Here is a 22752-nt window from a genome sequence, read left to right as displayed (position 1 = left end):
CAAAACGGCAGCATCAGAGCACGGTGCAGAGTCTCTAGACGAGTCCGTCGTTCTTATTAAACATCCATGTTGTAGTCCGCTGTATAGAAAACTGTAGTTTCCATAGTTTCCCCACAGCAGCAGACGCACATTCATGACGTCCGCTGGCGCATCATAAACACGTCGGATAGTGAAAGTGCAGTCGGATTCTCTAAAGTACCGCAGCCTCTTCTCCTAAGTCCTTTTGAATTCTCCTATCCACTATCCCTTAACCCCGTGATGTTTCACACAGAGGTCAAGGAATAGACGTTAGGAGCTGATTTTTGGACTATTCGATATTTATTCCTAGCCTCCCTAGCAGCATTTCTTTAATTCTGTAATATCCAAATTTAATCTGAGAACCACCTGGAGAAAATGATTTGGGTAAATCGATCAGCAAAAGGTATTTCAGTTCCTACTTACCTACTTGCTATCTTCCTCTTGCAGCTTTGTGTGCTACGAGTACCCCGGCTACAGGGGCCAGCAGTACATCATGGAGTGTGAGAAGCACAGCGGAGACTACCAGCACTGGAGGAACTGGGGCTCCCACTGCCAGACTCCCAAGGTCCAGTCCATCAGACGCATCAGGCACTAAGGAGGACCGGACCAGGACCAGGACCAGCAGGATCGGCTCAGGCTAACACCTGGACGCCTGACTTAAAGGCCGGAAAACTGAACTTTAAGCTTCGGTTTTGGGTTTAACTACAACACAAACCATCAGTGACTTAGCAGCTACCTCTTTATCCCAGCTCACATTCATATTTCTGTTAATACAAATAAAATAAAGCCCAGATTGAAAACCTGACAAGTCGTTTCTGTCATTCCTGTGAGTCGTTTTCAATGATGTAGTCTATATTTATATTTTGTGTGGGTATGTATGTGAATTGTCACAATTACTACAATGAAATTAATGAAGTCTTCTTTGCATTGGACTTGCTTTAGAGTTCCCATAGCGACAAACGTTGAACCCGGACCATATATAAAGTCGCTGACTTTGACATCACGCCACCAGTTAACTTCAACACCATCTTTAATTAAATGTACGAGTATTATCAAGTGAGAAGTACAACATGTTGCATAAACAGAGTTTTCGCACTCATTGAGTCAGTGACATGACATTGCATACATTAACAACTTCAAAGTGATAAGTAAAGCGTTGGCATCATTGTAAAGTCGGGAGTGATGTTACTGCAGTTATTCTTCTTGCATGAACTGGATCTTCAGCCTAAAATATACAGTCCTGAAAATAGTCAGGTGATTCCCAACTGAATGTGATGTAACTTCTATAAATACACTTGAAATGGTCATGAAAACCAAAGAAATGCCAACAAATAAAGTCATAAAAATAGAAACTCTTATGGGATTTTAGCCTTTACATGCACATCACATGATATGACACACTATAGGAGAGGTAAAACCCTACTAATAGAGCCCCTTAAAGAAATGCACATTACTGATTGTAGTTCCAGTAATCCAAAATTTGATTTACAGTTAGCAATAAGCTTGACTCGGACAAGATACGTCTCAGGATAGTTTGTTTGACTCTTTACTTCAAACCAAAAGGTATCAATTACAAACACATATTTTCACAGGTCAAAAAACAATGTTGCTCTGTGCTTCTTTCTCCTTCTCACACACACACAATCACCAGCAGCTGCCGTCGGCTATAACGTCAATTCCACACGGCTGGTTCAAATAAATGATATAATAGCACTAACAACAAAGGATTATAATATTCAAATATATCAAACTATACATTTTAATATATGGCTCCTACACTGATTATAATTTATCCAAATGATCATTGTGTAAATGTAATATTGAAGCATTGATGGTCTTTCCAAACACTTGTTAAAATTTAGATTTTGAGGTACTTGGTCGAAAATGATGTGATTTTTGGTTATCTTCAGATCGCCCAGCTCTAGTGACAAATAGGCGCAGGAGATACAGTAAGTGTTATATACACTTAGAACAACATTAGGCAGTTGGTCTCGGTTCTCTATTATAAAACTAGAAAATGCATTTCCTGCTGAAAATGCGTGTGAATGCTGTAAACTGTGTACATTTGTTGCTGAATTTAGCTGAAAGTGCAGAAAAAGCCATGGGAGCCTGCCTGCAGGTGCCAGTCTCAGGACCATAGACTGTATATATAAAGCTCAGGACACCTCCACTCTGAGGACACCTCCACTCTGAGGACACCTCCACTCTCAGGACACCTCCACTCTCAGAACAGGAAGTGCATGCATGCTAAGAATTACAAAATAAAATCTTCACTATCAGTACAGCGCCACTCTCCGAACAGGAAATGCACGCAAATACAAAATAAAATCGTACTGACACTTATTATATACATATGTGTATATATATATATATATATGTTTATATACAAATAGGGACACCTTGTATTGTTTACTCTCAGTACAGCACCACTTTCCGAACAGGAAATGCACGCTAATACAAAATGAAATCACACTGACACTTATTATATCTATATAGATATAGATATATATATATTATTTATATATATAAATAACGACATCTTGTATTGTAGTTACACCCGCTAGACAACAGTGGAGGGTTCAAGAAACAACCGTGTTTGCCGGGTGCACCGCGGCGGAGGTTCTAGCCGGGAACCTCCACCCCGCTGCGGGACCCGTGGTGGGACCCCTGACGGCCCTCCACACGTGCGTTGAAGCTTCAACGCTTCTGCCCATTCACTTTGAATGAGGTGACGTCACGCATTGCCGAACTGCATTTTGGGAGCGTCGCTTTGCTGTGCTCGCGTTGCTCGCTTCTAAAGTTGAACAACAAAGAGAGTGAAGGCCTGCAGGCAGACCCCTTTCGAACAAGCTGATGTTAATAGTTGAATGGTCTCTGTAGCTGCTTTTAAGATTAAGATGGACTTTTATTAATCCCTCGTGGGGAAATTGTTTCTCTGCATTTGACCCATCCTAGGCCCTTTCTCATTTCATCAAATCCCCCTGCTCGACTCCTCTGTCCTCCGGTAGTGACCCGGAAATGAATTTTAGCCACCATGTTGAAGGACATCTCATTTCTCTAAATGCACGTTGAGGACCGAGCATCGAGCGTCGAGGAGGCTCTCTGGAGGAGCTATAACCGAGGATACACTGATGGGTCCTCCACGGTCCTCCACGGCTGCTTCGCGGATGCATTTCCGGGAACAGAGATGTTTCAAAGAGTCGTGACGCACGGCCGGACTTATCTCAGCCAATGACAGCTCTGCATGCATCCCCTGGATATTATTTTAGAAACTGCTTTCATCGCGACGCGATGTTTCCAGTGAGAACAGCTGTGAGGTCCGTGCAGAAAGCAGAGCAGTGTGTATAATATATATCACTCAGTATAACAGGCCTACTCTCTTTATTTGCTTTAGTTTAGTAGATATCTACAAACAAAGAGTCGATATTTTTCTAAAACCATTTAGTGCTTCACATAATAAAATACACAAGGTGTGCGTAGATGCAGCGGACAGACAGGTCTCAGTTGGTTTGGTGTCCTCTGCTTACTTGTAATACTTGTAAATACAACTTTTGGCCCGTAATTTATTTCCCTCATTGCAGCGACCAGAGAGGGGAGAGGGGGGATATATCCAATCTCTGATAGTGTTACGTTATTATGAGTGCTCTGTTTGATTCTGAAATTGTATATATTTATATAAATATATACACACATATATATATATATATATATATATATGTGTGTGTCCGCATCTGTAGCCTGTTATTGTCTCATTATACCGCACTGTGAATGAATCAAAGTAAATATAGAAGTCGCCATGAACACATCTGTCCGTCAGACAGAGGGCTGCTGTGCCTCCTGTCATCATTAATGGACGTCCCTTTAAAATGACCGCTCAGAGGAGAGGAGTTCTCATTTCTCTAACCGCCTGCTGCTTCCCCTCCTCTCTCCTCGGTTCCCCTCCGCTCGCATCTCCTGTGGGCGGGACTAAGTCTCGAGGAGGGGAGTCGAGGAGGGGAGTTAGAGAAATGAGAAAGGGCCCTAGTGTTAGGAGCAGTGTGCTGCTATTTTGAACGGCGCCCGGGGAGCAGTGTGGGGAACGGTGCCTTGCTCAGGGACACCTCGGTAGCACTTGGTCTTGCCGGAACTTGAACTGGTGACCTTCCAGTTGCCAAGCCAAGTCCCTATCGACTTCGCCACCACCGCCCAGCCCCTCATGGTGGCCGGCAGGTGCAAACGCTGAACAACGGCCAAAAACGCATACATAAGCAGGAAACACCTGCAAATAATGAAATGAAAAACAAACAAACTCTGAAAACAAATACAACAGAAAAACGCTGCATTTACAGAAATGATGCAAACTAAATACAACACACAAACCCCGAAAACAAGCGCAACAGAAATAGCTGCAAATATCAAAACGATATGCAAAGTCAAAAGCATGCACATACAAATCCCAAAACACATACAAAAAAAAACCATACCTGAAGTGCTCCAGGCCTCTAGGGGGCGCGCTATGTGGAACAGATTGATGTATGACCAGACATAGAGAGAACGAAAAAGAGTGATGGAAATCTGGAGGAAAGAAATTTCATTTAAAGATGGGGTATGTAATTTATTTCAGAAACACTTTTTGTTATATTCCATGAAATGCCCTTAACATTCCGATAGCAATGAATATATTAAATGCTTTGACAATAAATACATACAAAAATGTCATCTGTGGAAGCCGTAGTACTGTAAAAAGCACGACCAATCATTTTAGCCGGCCCGGCTAAAATAACTGGATGGCCTACCTGCCTGTCAGCCTTCCATCTGTGCACAAACTTATCTCCTTTCCTCATTGGTCATGTGCGCGTTTGTGTGTGTTGGAGGAGGGGCTCTGTAAGGAAGTGGCAGATTTTTTCCGGTTGTGTATTTTCAAATTCTAACGCACTCGAGCTGGTTTCTCTAAAATGACATACCCCACCTTTAAATGAACTTTCTTTCCATCACTCGTTCTCTCTATGTCTGGTCATACATCATTCTGCTCCACGTAGCGCACCCCCTAGAGACCTATTTCTGTAAATGCAGCGTTTTTCTGTTGTATTTGTTTTCAGGGTTTGTTTGTTTTTAATTTCATTATTTGTAGGTGTTTCCTGCTTATGTATGCGTTTTTTGGCCGTTGTTCAGCGTTTGCAGCTGCCGGCCACCGTAGATCTTAGCTACAAAAACCAAGTAAGTGTGTTGCTGAACTTAGCGGAGAAATGCAGAAAAGTGAAATGATTTGAATCAAAATTGTTACAGCTCAAATGCATTGCAATGACTTTGTTGAAAACTTGAAAGTGAAATGTTAAACTGGAAGAGTAGGACAAATAGTGAAGAAGCTTAATATTAAAAAAAAAAGGTATAAACAACTAAATGTATAGCCTCAATGTCCTGAAATAGCTGAATAATGTAATAGTTGAATGGTTTCTGTAGCTGAAAGTAGGCTGAAGGAGTTAGATATTAAATGTAAGTAATAGTGAATGAATGTTTACAAACACCTGTGTGTGTAAGCCCAGAGATCAAAGGTTACCACAGTGATGACGTTATCAAACATCTGTGTATGTGAGGCCAGAGATCAAAGGTTTCCATGGAGATGTGCTGTGAAAGGAGAGCCTTTCCATTGTTCCGAATGAGAAATACACCTCTTACATATCTAACTATAGTTGCAGGTCTCCCTTGAAAAAGAGATATATGATCTCAATGGGACCAATCTGGTTAAATAAAGGTTTGAAATGAAATGAAATGAATAGTTTAAAAACGGTAGCTGCTTTCATAAAATGTCAACGCGTGGAGGATGTCAGGACCGTGAGGAGCGTCGGAATCTGCTTTGTGTGTACTTTCGGATCCATATGTGGCATTTATGGCAGATTTACGAAAGGTGTGCAGCTGCTGCTCTGAGGACAAATCTGACTTGATTTACAATGGGCCTTAATGGAGACATGTTGAAAGTTTTTGTCACTTCATGCCCTCAGGAAGCATTTTGTTTAATTCTTGTCCTTATTTTTCTTTTTCATTTTTCAACCTTTTTCATTGAGGTTTTCCTACAATTAAAGCATAGAATTATGTCAAAGGAGTGTAGGGTTTGGGAATTATGGCAGTTAAAAAAAAAAATGTAAGGCGAATTTCAAGCCGTTTCACCCTAGCTGTGACATCACACACTAAGCCTTAACGAGCTGCTCAATACACACATGTTAAAATCTGAAGAAGGCCTCTTTACCAAGCTCCAAACTAACTTGAATATCTCAAAAAGTGTAAAAGATATGAAAAATCTGAAGAATAAGTTTTATAGCTGAAGGTCTTGTGACCGTTTAAAAGTTGGAATGAAGTCTCTAGCTGAAAGTATGTGGAAGGAGTAGCATTTGGCGCACGGTGTAGGTAAAAGAGGATTTGAAGGTTCCTCCCATTGAGTTACATGTTAAAAAAGAAAAGAGTTTAAAAAGCTAAATATTTCCAAATGTATAAAATATTTTGAAAAGGTTAAAGGTTTCCCATCATGTGATGAAAAGGCTGAATATTTTCATATTTGAATGGTTTCTGTAGCTGAAAGTAGGCTGAAGTTATTCGACGGCAAAAATTGGTTGAAATAATAATAACTAGAAAATGCATTTCCTGCTGAAAATGCGTGTGAATGCTGTAAACTGTGTAGATTTGTTGCTGAATTTAGCTGAAAATGCAGAATTTGCACTAAATATAAGAGTCAAACATTGCATTTTGGGATTTCTATCAAATGTTCCACCATAAATTGATTTTGTACCAAATGATGGTGGAAATGCCTTAATTTATGTAAAGGATAAGAAGAAATGCAGGCTGCTTTAGACAGTGAAAAGTATAAAAGATAGAGATATAAGGCAATAAGGCTGTCAGGTATTCAGTATTATTTTCTTCAACATACATGTAGGCATGTAGACCCTCCTCTTTAGTTTTTTTGGAAGTAACTTCATTACATTTGCATGTGCCAGCTATTCATGTCAATGATACATTCATTATATATTTTTACTTTATAAACCCCTGTAGCTTAATAACTCCTGTGGAGTTGAACAAGATTTGAAATTTGCATCATGACATCATTTTTAATTTCAAGACATTTTGAGGCATTAACTAATTCAACTGTTACAAATCTATAAAATATTTGTACCTTAATGTGTACACCTTAATTTGAGTGCATTTCTTAAGAAATAGTCAGCACAATCTTTCTGTACCAGCTTGGCAGTTAACAGTTAATTCTGTGTTTTCTATACAGCGCTATATGGCTAATGTTAGCATGCTAACACACTAAAGTTAGGTGGTGAACAGAGCATTCATTAGATCTGTTAAGCCAGTTAACACGAGTCAAGTTAGCATCCTAATGTTTGCAGATTTTAACTGAACTTTGATACACCAACGTTAACATCTTAGCTTACTAAGCCAACTGCAGCATTTTCACTCTGATAAAGGTAGCTGATAAAGCACATAATAGACTTGCTAGCATTTTTGTAGACTCTTAATCTTGTTTATTGTATTGTAGATTATACAAAAAACTATTTCACGTATAAGTAATTATAATATCCCTCAACTGACATACTTCACTCACTTTGGCTATACATGACTGATTGTCCGGTACCTGAAGCATAAAAGCAAACAATTACATTCATTGTCTGTAAAAAAGCTAATGAAACTGATATTTTCCAAAGACACATGCCAGGCATCTTGTCTGAGCTAGTAGCTCCATTTAGGTCGTTTCTTTTGTAGAAATTAGCATAAATTACATTTTAAAAAGATTGTTCACATTCAGCAGAGCTCTAAACATGACTCCATCCAAACAGACTTCACTGAGGATAAACTTAGAAAATCTATTTCGCAATCTCTTTTTGTTGCATCCACTTCTTTTCTTTTCAGATATGTTATATACATGATGATCTATAATAATGGGCCACTAAAAGAAAAGTATTTGTTGTAGTCGTGTTTTATCGAGTGTGTGCTTTTAATTATTGACATTGATTTCCCTTTCTTCTGGACTTCTGTTGTGATATTGACTTCCAAGGAAAGAAAAACAAGATAATGAAAAAAGTATTGTGTACCTTATTCTGTTGTTAAAGCTCTTGAGAATATTACAACATGGTTTTTTTTACATTTAATTTTTTATGATAAATACTTTTTTTTATCATTTGAAATAATTTATTTAAAAGTGTATGTTTTATATATTTAATGATAATGTTAAACATTTTAAATGTATTTTTTGCAGCCGAGTTGAATTTAAAATAGAAATCCACTGTTAATACATATTTGTTATAAAATAATTTAATATATTTTCATTATTATGACTATGATGTTGCCATAATGGGGTAGCCCTTAATTAAAAGAAATGGCAATATGAAATGCTTTAGTTAATTGTCGTATGTGAGATTGTATAAAAACATGTGTAAAATATGAACGGAGTAATGGGCCCAACAGCCCTTCTCTAATTATCTTTTTCTTCTGCATATCTGCCATCTGTTCTCTTGCCCCTTCCTCGTCTCTCCCCCTGCTCCCTCAGTTAGGCCTCCGCCCCTCTGTGGTGCTGACCCTCGGCTCCTCTCCTCCGAGCTCCGGGTGACTCAGCTCCAGGGCCCCCTGCTTCTTGGCCCCCTGCGTCTTGGCCTCCTCCGTCCCCGTCCTCAGCTTCCATCTCCTCCGCCACATGCTCGTCGTCGTCGTCGTCCAGCCCCTCCTCTTCGTCATCACTCCTCTCAGAGTCTGACTCATCAGAGTTGTCCTCTTCCAGGTAGCGGTAGCCTTTGACCTGCGGACACAAATAATATATGTTATTGATGGCTGGGAAAGAGAGGTGTTCCAAAGTCAAAATGTGTTTGCTCTCATTCTATTTACATATAAAAAGTTTCACAATAACTGGTTGGTGGTGGTCCCCCTTTTCAAAAAGGGGGATCAGAGGGTGTGTGCCAATTACAGAGGCATCACACTACTCAGCCTCCCCGGGAAAGTGTACTCCAAGGTACTCGAAAGGAGGGTCAGGCCGATTGTCGAACCTCAGATTGAGGAGGAACAATGCGGATTCCGTCCTGGTCGTGGAACGACGGATCAGCTTTTTACTCTCGCAAGGATCCTGGAGGGGGCCTGGGAGTACGCTTATCCGGTCTACATGTGTTTTGTAGACTTGGAGAAGGCGTATGACCGGGTTCCCAGGGAGTTACTGTGGGAGGTGCTGCGGGAGTATGGGGTGAGGGGGTCTCTACTTAGGGCCATCCAATCTCTGTACTCCCAAAGCGAGAGCTGTGTCCGGGTCCTCGGCAGTAAGTCGGACCCATTTCCGGTGAGGGTTGGCCTCCGCCAGGGCTGCGCTTTGTCACCAATCCTGTTTGTAATATACATGGATCGGATTTCGAGGCGTAGTCGTGGGGGTGGGGTCTGCAGTTCGGTGGACTAAGGATTGCACCACTGCTTTTTGCAGATGATGTGGTTCTGATGGCTTCATCGGTCTGCGACCTTCAGCACTCACTGGATCGGTTCGCAACCGAGTGTGAAGCGGCTGGGATGAGGATCAGCACCTCCAAATCTGAGGCCATGGTTCTCAGCAGGAAACCGATGGACTGTCCACTCCAAGTAGGGAATGAGTCCTTACCTCAAGTGAAGGAGTTCAAGTATCTCGGGGTCTTGTTCTCGAGTGAGGGAACAATGGAGCGTGAGATGGGCCGGAGAATCGGAGCAGCGGGAGCGGTATTGCAGTCGCTTTACCGCACCGTTGTGACGAAAAGGGAGCTGAGCCAGAAGGCAAAGCTCTCTGTCTACCGGGCCATTTTCGTTCCTACCCTCACCTATGGTCATGAAGGATGGGTCATGACCGAAAGAACGAGATCGCGGATACAAGCGGCCGAGATGGGTTTCCTCCGCCGGGTGGCTGGTGTCTCCCTTAGAGATAAGGTGAGAAGTTCGGTCATCAGGGAGGGACTCGGAGTTGAGCCGCTCCTCCTTCGCGTCGAAAGAAGCCAGTTGAGGTGGTTCGGGCACCTAGTTAGGATGCCACCTGGGCGCCTCCCTAGGGAGGTGTTCCAGGCACGTCCAGCTGGGAAGAGACCAAGGGGTAGACCTAGGACCAGGTGGAGGGATTATATCTCTTCGCTGGCCTGGGAGCGCCTTGGGATCCCCCAGTCAGAGCTGGTTGATGTCGCCAGGGAAAAGAAAGTTTGGGGCTCTCTGCTGGAACTGCTACCCCCGCGACCCGACCACGGATAAGCGGGAGAAGATGGATGGATGGACAATAACTGACTCACATTTCGAAAAGATTTCCTCTACAGAGGTTTGTTCCTTCAGTTTTTTCAGAAATTGGCGTTATAGGCTATTTACGCATGGCTCTAATTTGACAGTCAATAGTGTAGTCACAAACGTGACTACACTATTGACTAAGTATTACTTTTGTGTATCAAGATATATTAAGTACTCTGCTTTGAATAACAATTTGTGTTAAAAGTTTTCCAAAAATAAGTTCAATTACTGTACTGTACTCCTTCTTCCTTCCTTAAAATCCTAGAATCAATCTAAAACAAATAGAAACAAATATCATTAATTTAAAAAGATGACTGACCTCACTGCGGTTCCTCAATGTATGTGCACTGGACATTTCAAATGTCCGCATCACACTTTTGTGTGATGCATATTTGACTATGAATGGCTCCAGACAAGTTGGGATGTATAATGCACGTATAAAAGGCTTAAAGTGAGATATAAAGGGAGTGCACGGAAACGTCTCCGTTCAGTGTTGGGTGACATCCAACTAATGGAACAATAAGCTAAACACATGGTTCTTTCTGGGGGGGTTTTGAAGGCAGAAAAAATACATTTTAACTTAATACCAACATTTTATTGACTTGAAATGAGAAATATAAAACAAACTAGCAGAAAATGCTTATTTGTGAAATTGCAATAAAAATAACAAATGAACATAGCAGCACGTGTACAGAATAGATAATGGCTGCTTCTCTACATCACAAGGACATCAATATTAGTTTTGCTGTGGAGTGGAGAATGAATTCCTGTTGTCAATTTGTTCATTTAAATACCCTAAAATATATTCTCCTTATCTGCAAGCTGCAACTGATTTCCCCTTAGGGACTAATAAAGGTTGACCTTTATTCTTCAGCTGTCAGAGGGTGACTGGTTACCTTGTGCCGGGGCCGAGGGATGCGAGGCAGTCTGAAAGGAATCTTCCTGGCCAGCCGGCGCTCCATCACCCCGTAACAGAAGCAGGCCAGCAGCAAGGTGGCCAACACGATTGAGAGCTTAGCCTGAGGAAAGGGGCAGAAATAGGAAAATAATATAGTGTAAGTATATTGTATAGTTGGAAGGGTCGGAGGCTTTAGATGTTCATTGCCAACACTATCCTGTAGCTATTGTGCATAGGACATATAAAGCTTTGAATCCTTTAAACTTGAGACACAAACACATTGAACTTTCTCTCAACACAAATCATACCCTCATAGGCATGTTGGACCAGAGGTAGACGATGAAGATGGCGATGGCCTGCCACCAGTGATAGATGGTGAAGACAAAGTCAAGACGCTCTTTTTCCTCACCGTACAGCATGCCCAGCAGAACTGACAGAGAGAGAGAGAGAGCGAGAGAGAGAGAGAGAGCGAGAGAGCGAGAGAGCGAGAGAGCGAGAGAGCGAGAGAGCGAGAGAGCGAGAGAGCGAGAGCGAGAGCGAGAGCGAGAGCGAGAGAGAGAGAGAGAGAGAGAGAGAGAGAGAGAGAGAGAGAGAGAGAGAGAGAGAGAGAGAGAGAGAGAGAGGTCAGGCTGATAATGTCACGTGTGAACAAAGTTACATACCAACAACTCGAACAGCACCAGCGTGACTCACTGCTGACACCCGTCTTGTTCAGGGCGCTGCCCAGTCCCCACAGCACAGAGATCACCAGCAGAGGACCCAGATATGAAGGCGTCTTCGGGGTTGGAGAGAAAGCCAGGAGAGCCACCAGCAGCACTAGGTGCACCACGGCCCCCCCCACCAGACACACCCAGCGCGGAAGGCGGAGGAGGCAGAGGGAGAGGGAGGAGAAGACGGAGCAGGAGAGGCCGTACACGAGGATGAGGAGCCACAGCTTGTCCAGGCCCAGAGCACACACGCCATAGGACTGAGGAGAGAACCAGAACAGGCTGTTGCTCCCGGTCACAGTTGCTTCATTTTAGAATGAAATATATAAAAGATAAATAAACAAATAGAATGAAAATAAGATATTCAAATAAACATAAGAAGTTAAAGTAACCTTTGCAATTAAAGATAAGATAAAGTAAAAATGTGTATATCAACCTAAGAATTTCATTTAAAAAAAACATCAAACTAAATACAAGTATTTACTTTAAACAAAAAGTTAAAGTAAGAATGTGCTTTAAAAAGATAAAATAAAAAAGAATGTGGTAATAACTGTTAAATGTCTAATATATGTAATTTGTAAATTGCTTTGAGCACTTGGAAAAGCACTCTAATGAAAATGAAATGAATTATTATTATAATAAACATAAGTGTGCAATAAAAACATAAAATTAAAAAAAATATAAGTTAATGTAAAATGTCCAATAATAGATCAAATAAGAATATTAATGTAAACACAAGAAGTTAAAGTAAAAATGTGCACATTGTACTAAAATATTATGGATGTATATTACAATCCATTCTGTGTTTAAGAGACTGAAATCTGATTGAATCTGTACTTATTTCTATAATGTGTCGGCTCCTCTCTGGTAGCGCACTATCCAAATGAAGCAATGCGAGTACAAGTGCAGTACCAGGGAGAATCCAGTGATGGCGAACAGCTGCTCGAAGCCGCTGTAGATGAAGAAGGGGCAGAGCAGGCGCAGGCGGTAGTCCCTGAGGTGTTTGAAAGGCAGCTGGAAGATGTTTCCCCAGCCGATGCTGCGGAGGTCGATCTCTTCGGTGGGGCGGTAGGCGGCGCCACACAGCACCAGGAACTGTGGGAAGCAGCAAAAAGCAACAATTCATTTGAAATAGTTTTGATACGATACGTTTCAAGATTCAAGGCTTTATTGTCATGTGCACATTAGCTACAGTGTAGATATGGCAATGGAAACCTAAGTCACAGGCTCTACAATATACTTTGGATGATAAGGCAAACTGAATGCAAACACGTTGCTGAATAAGCCTCTGTAACTACAGCTAGGCTGGGAGAAATGCATGGGCCAAGCTGCAATACTGACATCAACCCATTTCTACAGCCAGACTCTAAACTGCTTTCAACTGGAGGATCCGAGTGCTTCTTCTACACACAGACTCTTTCTCCATCTCCTATTGTCTCTAAATGTAGAATTAGATCAGCATTTAATAAGTTGCTGTACTTTGATGATCCTTGCACTTTTGGTCCGTTGAATACAATACGAGACGCTTTGGATAAAATTGCAGCTAAATAAATGAGATGGAATGATTGACTGCTTGTCCAGGGATATGTTTTTAAATCCTGAGTGCGCCCTGACCAAAACACACTTTGTTCTTAGTGCGACTCAAATATGTTAAAGGGCCTATTCTGCTTCTTGGGGTTCATCTCTTCCCTGTAGTGTTTTCTATAGGTTTGTGTGCATGTCAACGGTCTGCAAAGGCTAAGATCCAGAATTCCCTCCAGAGGGAGTTTCTCTCCCACACACTCCCTCCCCCCTGCCTAAAACACCTCCAGTGAACTCCTTTGTTTGCCACCCTAACATAATGACATCACTATGTTATATTCACGTTTCTATTGGCTAGCGCTCCAACACAATGTACATAAAAGGCTTAGGGGAGGGACATCTCTAAGCGGTTGACCAATCACAACAGAGCAGGCCAGCTAACCAATCAGAGCAGACTGGGCTCTGGTTTCAGACAGAGGGTGAAAAGAGGAGCTGCAGCACAGGCAGTATGAGGAAAACTAGCAATGTATCAGTGAATGTTTGTAATGTGAAAGATCTTGCTCTGAACTATGAACCCACACAGAATCACCACCCTACAAGTTCCCTCTGCTCCACTGAGCTGTATGGCCCATGATAACGCAGCAGCCTCCCCCACACTCTGGAGCCCCCTCCCCAGCCACGTCAGATCCGCCAACACTCGCACACCATTCAAACAATCCCTCAAAACTCACCTGTTCCCTCTTGCCTTCAACTCCTAATCCACTAACCCCTTGCCCTTATTCCACCTAGCTTAGCACTTTTTACTTTTGTTGTTATTTTGTTTGACTTGCTTGTGAGAGCTTTGAGCACCAGGAAAAGCGCTTTATAAATGTAATGTATTCTTATTATTATGATATGACTGTTTGGTTCACTCTCACAGCTCTCCTGAGCATTGTTTCCTGCACCAGGCAGCTTGGAAGCTTCCTGCGCCACACAGTTTAAGAGCCCGACAGGTCTTAGACGTGAGAGACAGGTAGGGTAAGTCAGGTAATTCTACAAGCAATTTAATAAAGACGCAGTTATTAGTACTGCTCTTATGCTTCTTATTTATTGTTGTTCAAAAGAAAAATATTTAGAAAATGTGTGTGTTGGTCCTCCAGCAGAAATAAAAGCTTTCATTGAAGTAGCGTTGGACACAAATGTAAAGTACAAGAACATCCAACAGTACATTGATTGTAGTTATGCAGTACACATCCAGATGCAAGTAAGACTGCAAAACCACTTTGGTTCTAAATCTTGTTGGGAACGTACGGAATAGGATTAGGGCCATTTGTATATGATATATATAATTGGCATTGCTGGTTCTTCCAACGAGAAGGACAACGCAGGACAGACACAAGACAATCAGATGAATAAATGTTACACAACTTAAAACACTGAACTCTAGGTGTGTGTGTTTGTCGGGGCCTTTGGATCTTACGATGATCATGGAGAGGAAGGCGAAGCCCATGAGGACGCTTTCCACTTGGATGAGCAGCATGGAGCGAGGCAGCGTACTGAGCACGGTGGTGTTGAAGCCGGGGATCACACCTTTGATGTTTGCTCCTGTCGTTAGGAAGAGCAGAGGGAAAACAAGCGTTCAGTCCCACTCAGAGCTGAAGCCCGGAACACACGCATCTGTGACCTTTGGAAATAACCAAAGCTGAATAGAGAAGCAGGTCATATTTTTGAGGTGTTACCTCGCTACACTTTTACTTCCTCCTTTTGTTGAGAACAATCAAAAAGGAAGTGATGATGCATGAAGTTCAAAATGATAAACATCACAGCTTGAGGAGAAGTGATGCACCTCGCGAGTTTCAGAGCGGCTCTGTGAGGCCACTTCGAGTTTCATGTAGCACGTTGCTACATACTGAAGTAGAAATGATGTATACTAGCCTAGCACTGAACTTCTACCTGTTCTCTTCCTAAAATACGTTGGTCTAGAACGTGCCGTGGAAAGACGTGAGCAATGCAAAACAGTCAAGTATAAGGGTGGGAGATGTTTCTTCTAAAGGGGGGACTGACACAAGAGGTTTCAGAACCACTGACCTTACCTAACATCCACAGGCCAAATTAAAAATACTAGTTGGTCTGGAACCTCTCGGATTGTGTTTCAGTTCGAGACATGGACACATATGCTTCTGGACGCAATAGAGAGTGAATAAATTAGTTAGCATTTCCACGTTTTTGGTTGTATTCCCAAAGTAAGGTCTTTGGTTATTACAAGCTCACAAGATGTTTTGATCCACGACATAAAATGCAAACAAAACAAAAGACTGCCAAACTTCATTACGCCCAACCCAAGTCCACCTTAAGCTTAGTGGTGTTGACATTAAGTCATGCGAATAGTATTAGGTCTAAATACGTTTGAACATTTAACCTAGTTATTGCTTGTATTCTGTCTAGGTTGAATAAAGTGTGTTTTGATCAGCATGGTACAATTCCTGTTTGATCAATTAAGTCTGGTGGCTTTTAGGAGAGCACAGTAGTTACATGCATATATGTTTCCTCTACATTTAAAATGAGCAATGATCTAAATCCCCTTACTCATTGTCAATATAGGATATTGAATCAGTTAACATTGTTTTGGAGAGTCGATGCAAAATCAATATACCTAGTTGAAGTTAAAGAAACAACGGTAAATATCTAGGTGGGGAAAGCAGCTAGTTAGCTTAGCTTAGCAAACAAATCTGTTTGCCTCTGCCTTTTTTAAATCAAATAGCAATAAATATTTGTACTGTAACTTTTGTTCTTGTCATTTATGTATGTCTTATTATATTTCAGCTTGTTTTTACTTATAGCTGTGTAATGACTGTTTTGAAATGTCATTTTATATGTGATTCTTTTACACTATGTCTTGATTCTTTAAATATTTTAAGCACATTAGAATGCCTTGTTTTTTTAAATATCTATATCGCTAAACTTGCCTTGCCTTAAAAGACTGGAAAAAGGGTTTAGAGAGTAAAAAGCTGAAAAGCATCTTTCCAAATCTTTATACAAATCATTGGTCAAAATGGACTGAATTAAAAGTCCTAATACTTAGTCATCCTCAATTGCTGTTAGAAATGGTTCATCACTGGCGGGAAGTGACACTGTCCCTTACCGCAGTTATGGACATTTTTGAGGATATGTTCGTTTTCTCGCAGGTAGCCGTTGAGGACGAAGCGCATCGGGAACTCAGCGAAGACAAAACTCAGCTGGTGAGGAGGAGAGAGCATTAGTTTCTGCAGCTGCTCAAACGTATCTTTCCAACGTTAAACTGATCATGACATGAGAAGAATCTTAGGTTCATTTGATTAAACGGCAGCATAAATGAGACTCACATGGAAGATGATGAAGAAGATGGACTGGAAGACGATGATGTAGCTGTGGCACGCGCCCTTAGGGAGCTTCTTCTGCTCCTGCACATGCTCTTCTCTGTAGTTCACATACTCGTAGTACTGCTGCGCCATCCTGCATGCCGATACATTCAATCATTCATCTTATGTTCAGTAGGTGTGTGTCCATTTGAAGACTGTATACAGAATTACCTGTACACTTCTGGATGTGTTAGACATTTTGGAGCAACTTTCCAAATCTATTATCTGAGGCTATTGTGTCCTAAAAACAGTGGTTACTAACGAGTGACTTGTTGTCATGTCATCATTCAGAATAATAGCGGAGCCTTTAGCTTAGCGGTTTCGATGCCGTTTCATGTAGTTTGTGTATAGGGGAGAGTGGGGTAAGTTGAGCCATTTTTTAGTTATGCTGTCCTCTAAGCAAGGAGAAATGACACATAGTAAAAATGAAAACACACACCTATAATTCAGGATGTCTCCTATCAATGGCAATGATAATAATTCATATTTGATCAAGGGCAGTGAAAATATTACTTCAAAAAAAAAAAAAGTCTTGTGGCTCAACTTGCCCCGGGTTAGGGGTAAGTTGATCCAGGTCAGGGGGTGAATTGAACCACTGTTCAAACCTGGGCATACCTCCAACACATCTTAAAGGTAACTATAAACAATAAATAACAAACCAAATACAAGCTTAGTTTTTCAAATATAAATTGATTTTTTTTAACATTAGCAAAAGGAAAAAGATACAATGTCATACATCTTACCAATCAAACACAGGGTAAATTCAACTTTAAATGTAGCCTATAATGAGCTCTTATTATCAACTGGGCCTACTTTCATTCATTTCTCCATTGAAAAGTGGCTCAACTTACCCCAAGGCCCGTGGTTCACTTTACCCCAAGGCCCATGGCTCAACTTACCCCAAGGCCCGTGGTTCACTTTACCCCAAGGCCCGTGGTTCACTTTACCCCAAGGCCCGTGGTTCACTTTACCCCAAGGCCCGTGGTTCACTTTACCCCAAGGCCCGTGGTTCACTTTACCCCAAGGCCCGTGGCTCAACTTACCCCAAGGCCCGTGGTTCACTTTACCCCAAGGCCCGTGGTTCACTTTACCCCAAGGCCCGTGGTTCACTTTACCCCAAGGCCCGTGGCTCAACTTACCCCAAGGCCCGTGGTTCACTTTACCCCAAGGCCCGTGGTTCACTTTACCCCAAGGCCCGTGGTTCACTTTACCCCAAGGCCCATGGCTCAACTTACCCCAAGGCCCGTGGTTCACTTTACCCCAAGGCCCGTGGTTCACTTTACCCCAAGGCCCGTGGTTCACTTTACCCCAAGGCCCATGGCTCAACTTACCCCAAGGCCCGTGGTTCACTTTACCCCAAGGCCCATGGTTCACTTTACCCCAAGGCCCGTGGTTCACTTTACCCCAAGGCCCATGGCTCAACTTACCCCAAGGCCCGTGGTTCACTTTACCCCAAGGCCCGTGGTTCACTTTACCCCAAGGCCCATGGTTCACTTTACCCCAAGGCCCGTGGTTCACTTTACCCCAAGGCCCGTGGTTCACTTTACCCCAAGGCCCGTGGTTCACTTTACCCCAAGGCCCATGGCTCAACTTACCCCAAGGCCCGTGGTTCACTTTACCCCAAGGCCCATGGTTCACTTTCCCCCAAGGCCCATGGTTCACTTTACCCCAAGGCCCGTGGTTCACTTTACCCCAAGGCCCGTGGTTCACTTTACCCCATGGCCCGTGGTTCACTTTACCCCAAAGCCCATGGTTCACTTTACCCCAAGGCCCATGGTTCACTTTACCCCAAGGCCCGTGGTTCACTTTACCCCATAGCCACCATTTTAGAAAAAATAGCCTAGCATTGAAATACAGTCATCTTTAGCTTGATGATTCACATGGTTAATACGCTGCCAACACATCAACATACAATATGTGTTTAAACCTGGATACTTTTTTTTTGACATGGCAGCCGATATAGCTGACATCTAGAACATTTACTTTGACAAGCAAAACACGTTTTTTTGTAAAAATGTTTACTTACCAGACCACAATGAGTATCTCTCTTTCACAGGCAATGAGAAATGGGTGGAGCTTGCATAATTTCTGGTCACTTGATTACAACTATAAGAAGTTGCCTGGTTACAGGGGGTGGTTCAATTTACCCACTGGCTCAACTTACCCCCTTCTCCCCTAGCCTATAGCATTAGCTTTTTTAACTTTTGGCGATTGGATTTACAGTTAATACATCCTAAAAAGGGGTGTCAATATGTTCGAGATAATCCCGTTGAAGCAAACGTCAAAGTATCATAAATGTTAGCCACAGATCTTATTTTCTTCAACTTTCCCTAAACCAATGGAAAGATTCCAGTGCTTGTAGTCGAGGCAGCCCTTGGTAGGCTCATTTCCGGGTCGGCCAACAAAAAGAAGTCACCACTGCACCACTCAATTGGGAAATTAAATAATGACTTGCACGCATGAAATATAGATTTCCATTATCTGTTTTTCTTCATTCATTTTTATAAAGGCTCTATATTCAACGCATGGAAATAAAAAACGTAGATCGGATTGGTGAATTGGGTTTCTAACGGCATTGTATCACGAACACAAAAAAAGAGCTGACAAAGTTCCCAACACAGCGCTGCACAACAAAGAGCCTCGTAAACTATTGTTTGGGCATTGCACTGATGGAAACAATAAGTATTGTTATTCCTACACCTCTTTGTGAACAGACATGAAGATGATTCACCTTCAGCGGCTGACGATGCTTCAGCTCCAGTTGTACTGACTGACACAGCACCTTAGCAAGGATTTTGAAAGTAAAAGCTCTCATTTCACTTCACATTTCAAAAAACTATTATCAAGTGTTTGTAATTCCACTTGTGATTGCTTTCCTTAATGTAAAACTAATGTTTTAAACTTTGCACATATCTCTATTAAGGGGCACTATTATGCAAATGTCCAGGTTCATATTTTGTGCCCACTTTGACTGCTCACATGCTTGAGAGACTCTGCTTAAATAAAGGATTAAATAAACAAAAGTCTGATAGTTAAGAAAGTTCCATCAGTGATGTCAGATTTTCTTTTTGTAACTACATGACATGTCACTTGTTAGACGCTTTTATCCAAAGCGACTTACATACTCAGGACATGTGGACAATCCCCACAGGAGCAATTTGGGGTGAAGTGTCTCAGGGACACAACGACATGCTGACTGCAGTGGGGTTTGAACCTGTGATCCGAACACCAACGCACTACCCCACTGTGCCACAGCCTCCCTACAGCAGGACTTGATGAACCCATGGGGGCGGGTCCGCTTTACTTTCTCTTTTTCAGGCCCTGTGTTTAAAGGGTTGTTTTGGTTTGAAATCCTGTATTATTTCAGCTAATTGCTTTTACTGTAAGTTGCAATTTTCCTAGATTGTCTCAAATCTCCCTTATATGTTTGTGACTTGATTTTTTGGCTACCTTCATTGGATGTGAGGGGATAAAAGTTCCTAAATTATATAATTGAAGCGCTGATGACCATTAGAAACGCTCAATATTAAGGATCATGGTAAGATTTATGGTAAAGGTCAAAGGGTAGTAATAAAGATATATTTAGGGTTTATAGAATTGAGGAATTGAAGTCCACGTGTACACAGTACTGCACTCACAGTGAATATAACCTCTGCATTTCACCCATCCTAGAATTACGAGCAGTGGGCAGCTATTATAAAGCAGCGGTGGGAACAAAGGCCTTGCTCAAGGGCAACTTGGCAGGGCCACAGGTTGCCAACTGGTACCTCTCTGCAGTGAAGGTAAAACCAACAATCGGAAACTGGTCGTCAGTCCACGTCACATGAGTACTTCCACATGACGTAGGTCCAGCCTCTGCCTCTTATGTTACATCTTTATCCGCCCACCCTTCCACATCCGCTTGCTCACCTTGTAATGTAATTTCCCAACGAGGCCCAGAGCGGCACGATGGCCACGCCGATAGCCACGGCCGATGGGACCAAGGTGTAGTACCGCTCCCAGTAATTGGTCGACACAAAGAGTGCGTAGATCCCTGAAGCGAGGAACATCATCCACTTTGTACCTAGAAACCTTCCAGGGATATAAATAGAGGAAATGTTGTTGTTATAGAGCAAGGACATTCAGTTACAAAAGGAAAGGTTTTATCATTTGTGCGTTTGCTACCTGATAAGTACGGGGGTGTACAGCAGACCTATGATGGGCGTGACGTTGATGCCCATCAGCATCTTGTGATCAATGTCCTCCAGGCCAAGGTTGCTATACTTCACTTCGCGGTAGGTCATATCATAATGGAGTATTAGCTGCATCTGCAGTAGACCTGTAGAGAAAGATTTAATAGAACTATGCTCTTCTTCCTTCATCCAATGCACTGTCTTGTGTTCCATACTGACCCATGTACACACTGTACAGAATCATGGCTCCAACACTGGCTGCAAGGACGTTCTTGATGACTCCAAGCCTCTTCCTCCTGTAGTACTTCCTCTCCTCCTCCTCCTCGTTGTACTCTGCTTGTGGGCCAAGAAACTCCTTTATTCAAGAAGAAAAAGCAAAGGAGAGGTGAGTGGGGGGGTTTGTTGGTAGTATTTAATCACATCTTTCTCTGGAACACTAGAACTGGAGTTTTCCCAGGAAAACGTACCTGCTCCGGTGCGTTTTCTTCTGGTCCACATTCAGCAGTTCATTTATGCCGCCATTGGGAGGCGCTACGAACTGATCATCATCCCTGATAAACACCTCTCGATCGGCTTGCCTCCATCTAGTGACCAAACCCGGCAGTACTCTGGATTATTACTTGTTTACTCGACCAAACCCAATCAATGTGTTTGTGTCATTACTCCCATTATGCTTCTGTAGAAACCATCTTCAGTTCATACTCATGAGAATACAGTCAGAGGTTTTTTTGTTGAATTATCACAGGTCATAAAAAAATTCAGGATACATTCCAGATAAAATGTAAGGCTGGATACATCTGGATTTTCAATATAATTACTCTTTTAAATTGTGGACTTTTAATGTTGGAGTAAATAACATGGGCAGCTGTTATATTTATAATGAGACTACTTCATTTTAAGTGCTCTTTTTAGTACTTAATTGTCTATGAATTCCGATGACTGTGAGATAAGGGTCGGCTATTACTGTTTGTTATGTGAGTTTTTAGCTACCTTATTTGGATAACAATAGATAAAAGTCATGATATTTTGGAACTTCTTTGAGTTAAGAAGTCTCTTCAATATTGTAAGCATTGGGTTGAAGTATCTTTGAAGCCTGAACACCTCGGATGTTACAATATTAAAGGTTAGTTTGGGCTCAGGGAAAATGCTTATTTTTGTATTTCTGGGACATATTCAGTGGTACATTCCTCTTGTCGTTGACATTCATTTCTCTATTTTTCTCCGCTAAAGAAAATGTTTTAGATAAAACGTTCCTCTAAAGAAATAGAAAAAACAAATACTTTATTAAAGTGTGTTATATTTCTAAATCAATTCAATTGTATTCGTTTTTTGATTAAATAATTCTTGGTGTACGTGTGTTTGTTTTTTACTTTCTTTAAGTTAGTGGAAAGTCCAATGTTGTGGCTATTGACCCCTCATGTTACAGTTCTTTTTATTTAATATCTAGATTGTATGCAGTTTTACGTCAGTGCAAATAAGACAATAAAAGGTACAAAAATAGACACACTATATCTAGCAACGTGATTCTAAGTGATGTTCTGAAATGTCTTCAGTGCAACTCAACAAACATGACCACATTGGTATAAAAGAGGATATAGCCCATAACATGTTCTCCAAAATGTTAGCAAGACATAGCATTGACATTTCAAGCTTTATTTAGGGTCATTGAACTATCCTTATCTAGATTAAAATAAAATCCACGTTGTGTGCTCTTTCCCCCCAGCATTACCTTTAGAACTCGTGTGTAACGACTTCCTTTAATCCTGAACGAACAGTGGAATAATGAAAGGTGGGTCAAAGAGCTTACATTATAGTAG

General features: G+C 41.8%; 2 protein-coding genes across 2 annotated transcripts in view; one reads left to right on the top strand and one right to left on the bottom strand.

Moving 5' to 3' along the window:
• LOC117454776 (beta-crystallin A1-like) overlaps window positions 1–799 on the top strand; it is a 48833-nt gene extending 48034 nt beyond the window's left edge. The window contains exon 6 of the mRNA XM_071204478.1: window positions 466–799. Coding sequence (XP_071060579.1) covers window positions 466–613 — 148 coding nt within the window. The 3' untranslated portion in view covers window positions 614–799. The remainder of the gene's footprint in view (window positions 1–465) is intronic.
• Window positions 800–1030: 231 nt separating this feature from the next.
• LOC117452216 (protein unc-93 homolog B1-like) lies at window positions 1031–22142 on the bottom strand. Its single transcript, XM_071203951.1, has 12 exons — window positions 22119–22142; window positions 21155–21290; window positions 20928–21081; window positions 20673–20834; window positions 16728–16857; window positions 16508–16601; window positions 14846–14970; window positions 12778–12960; window positions 11852–12125; window positions 11467–11588; window positions 11157–11279; window positions 1031–8782 (listed from the first exon to the last, which is right to left on the bottom strand). The coding sequence occupies exons 1-12, from the start codon at window positions 22140–22142 to the stop codon at window positions 8537–8539; spliced, it is 1773 nt and encodes a 590-aa protein (XP_071060052.1). The 3' UTR covers window positions 1031–8536.
• Between the last annotated feature and the right edge of the window lie 610 nt (window positions 22143–22752).

This window comes from Pseudochaenichthys georgianus, chromosome 1 (genome assembly GCF_902827115.2).
Source record: "Pseudochaenichthys georgianus chromosome 1, fPseGeo1.2, whole genome shotgun sequence".
Classification (NCBI taxonomy): domain Eukaryota; kingdom Metazoa; phylum Chordata; class Actinopteri; order Perciformes; family Channichthyidae; genus Pseudochaenichthys; species Pseudochaenichthys georgianus.
The sequence above is the reverse complement of the archived record's forward strand: the minus strand, read 5'-3'. Positions and strand labels throughout refer to the sequence as shown.

Coding starts and splice junctions, on each gene's coding strand:
- LOC117452216 (XM_071203951.1), bottom strand. CDS start 22,142: ATGAATGTCAACGACAAGAGGAAT. Junction 16,602..16,727: donor TCTTCTTCATCATCTTCCAT/GTGAGTCTCATT, acceptor CCTCCTCACCAG/CTGAGTTTTGTCTTCGCTGA. Junction 12,961..14,845: donor CCTTCCTCTCCATGATCATC/GTAAGATCCAAA, acceptor TGCTTCCCACAG/TTCCTGGTGCTGTGTGGCGC.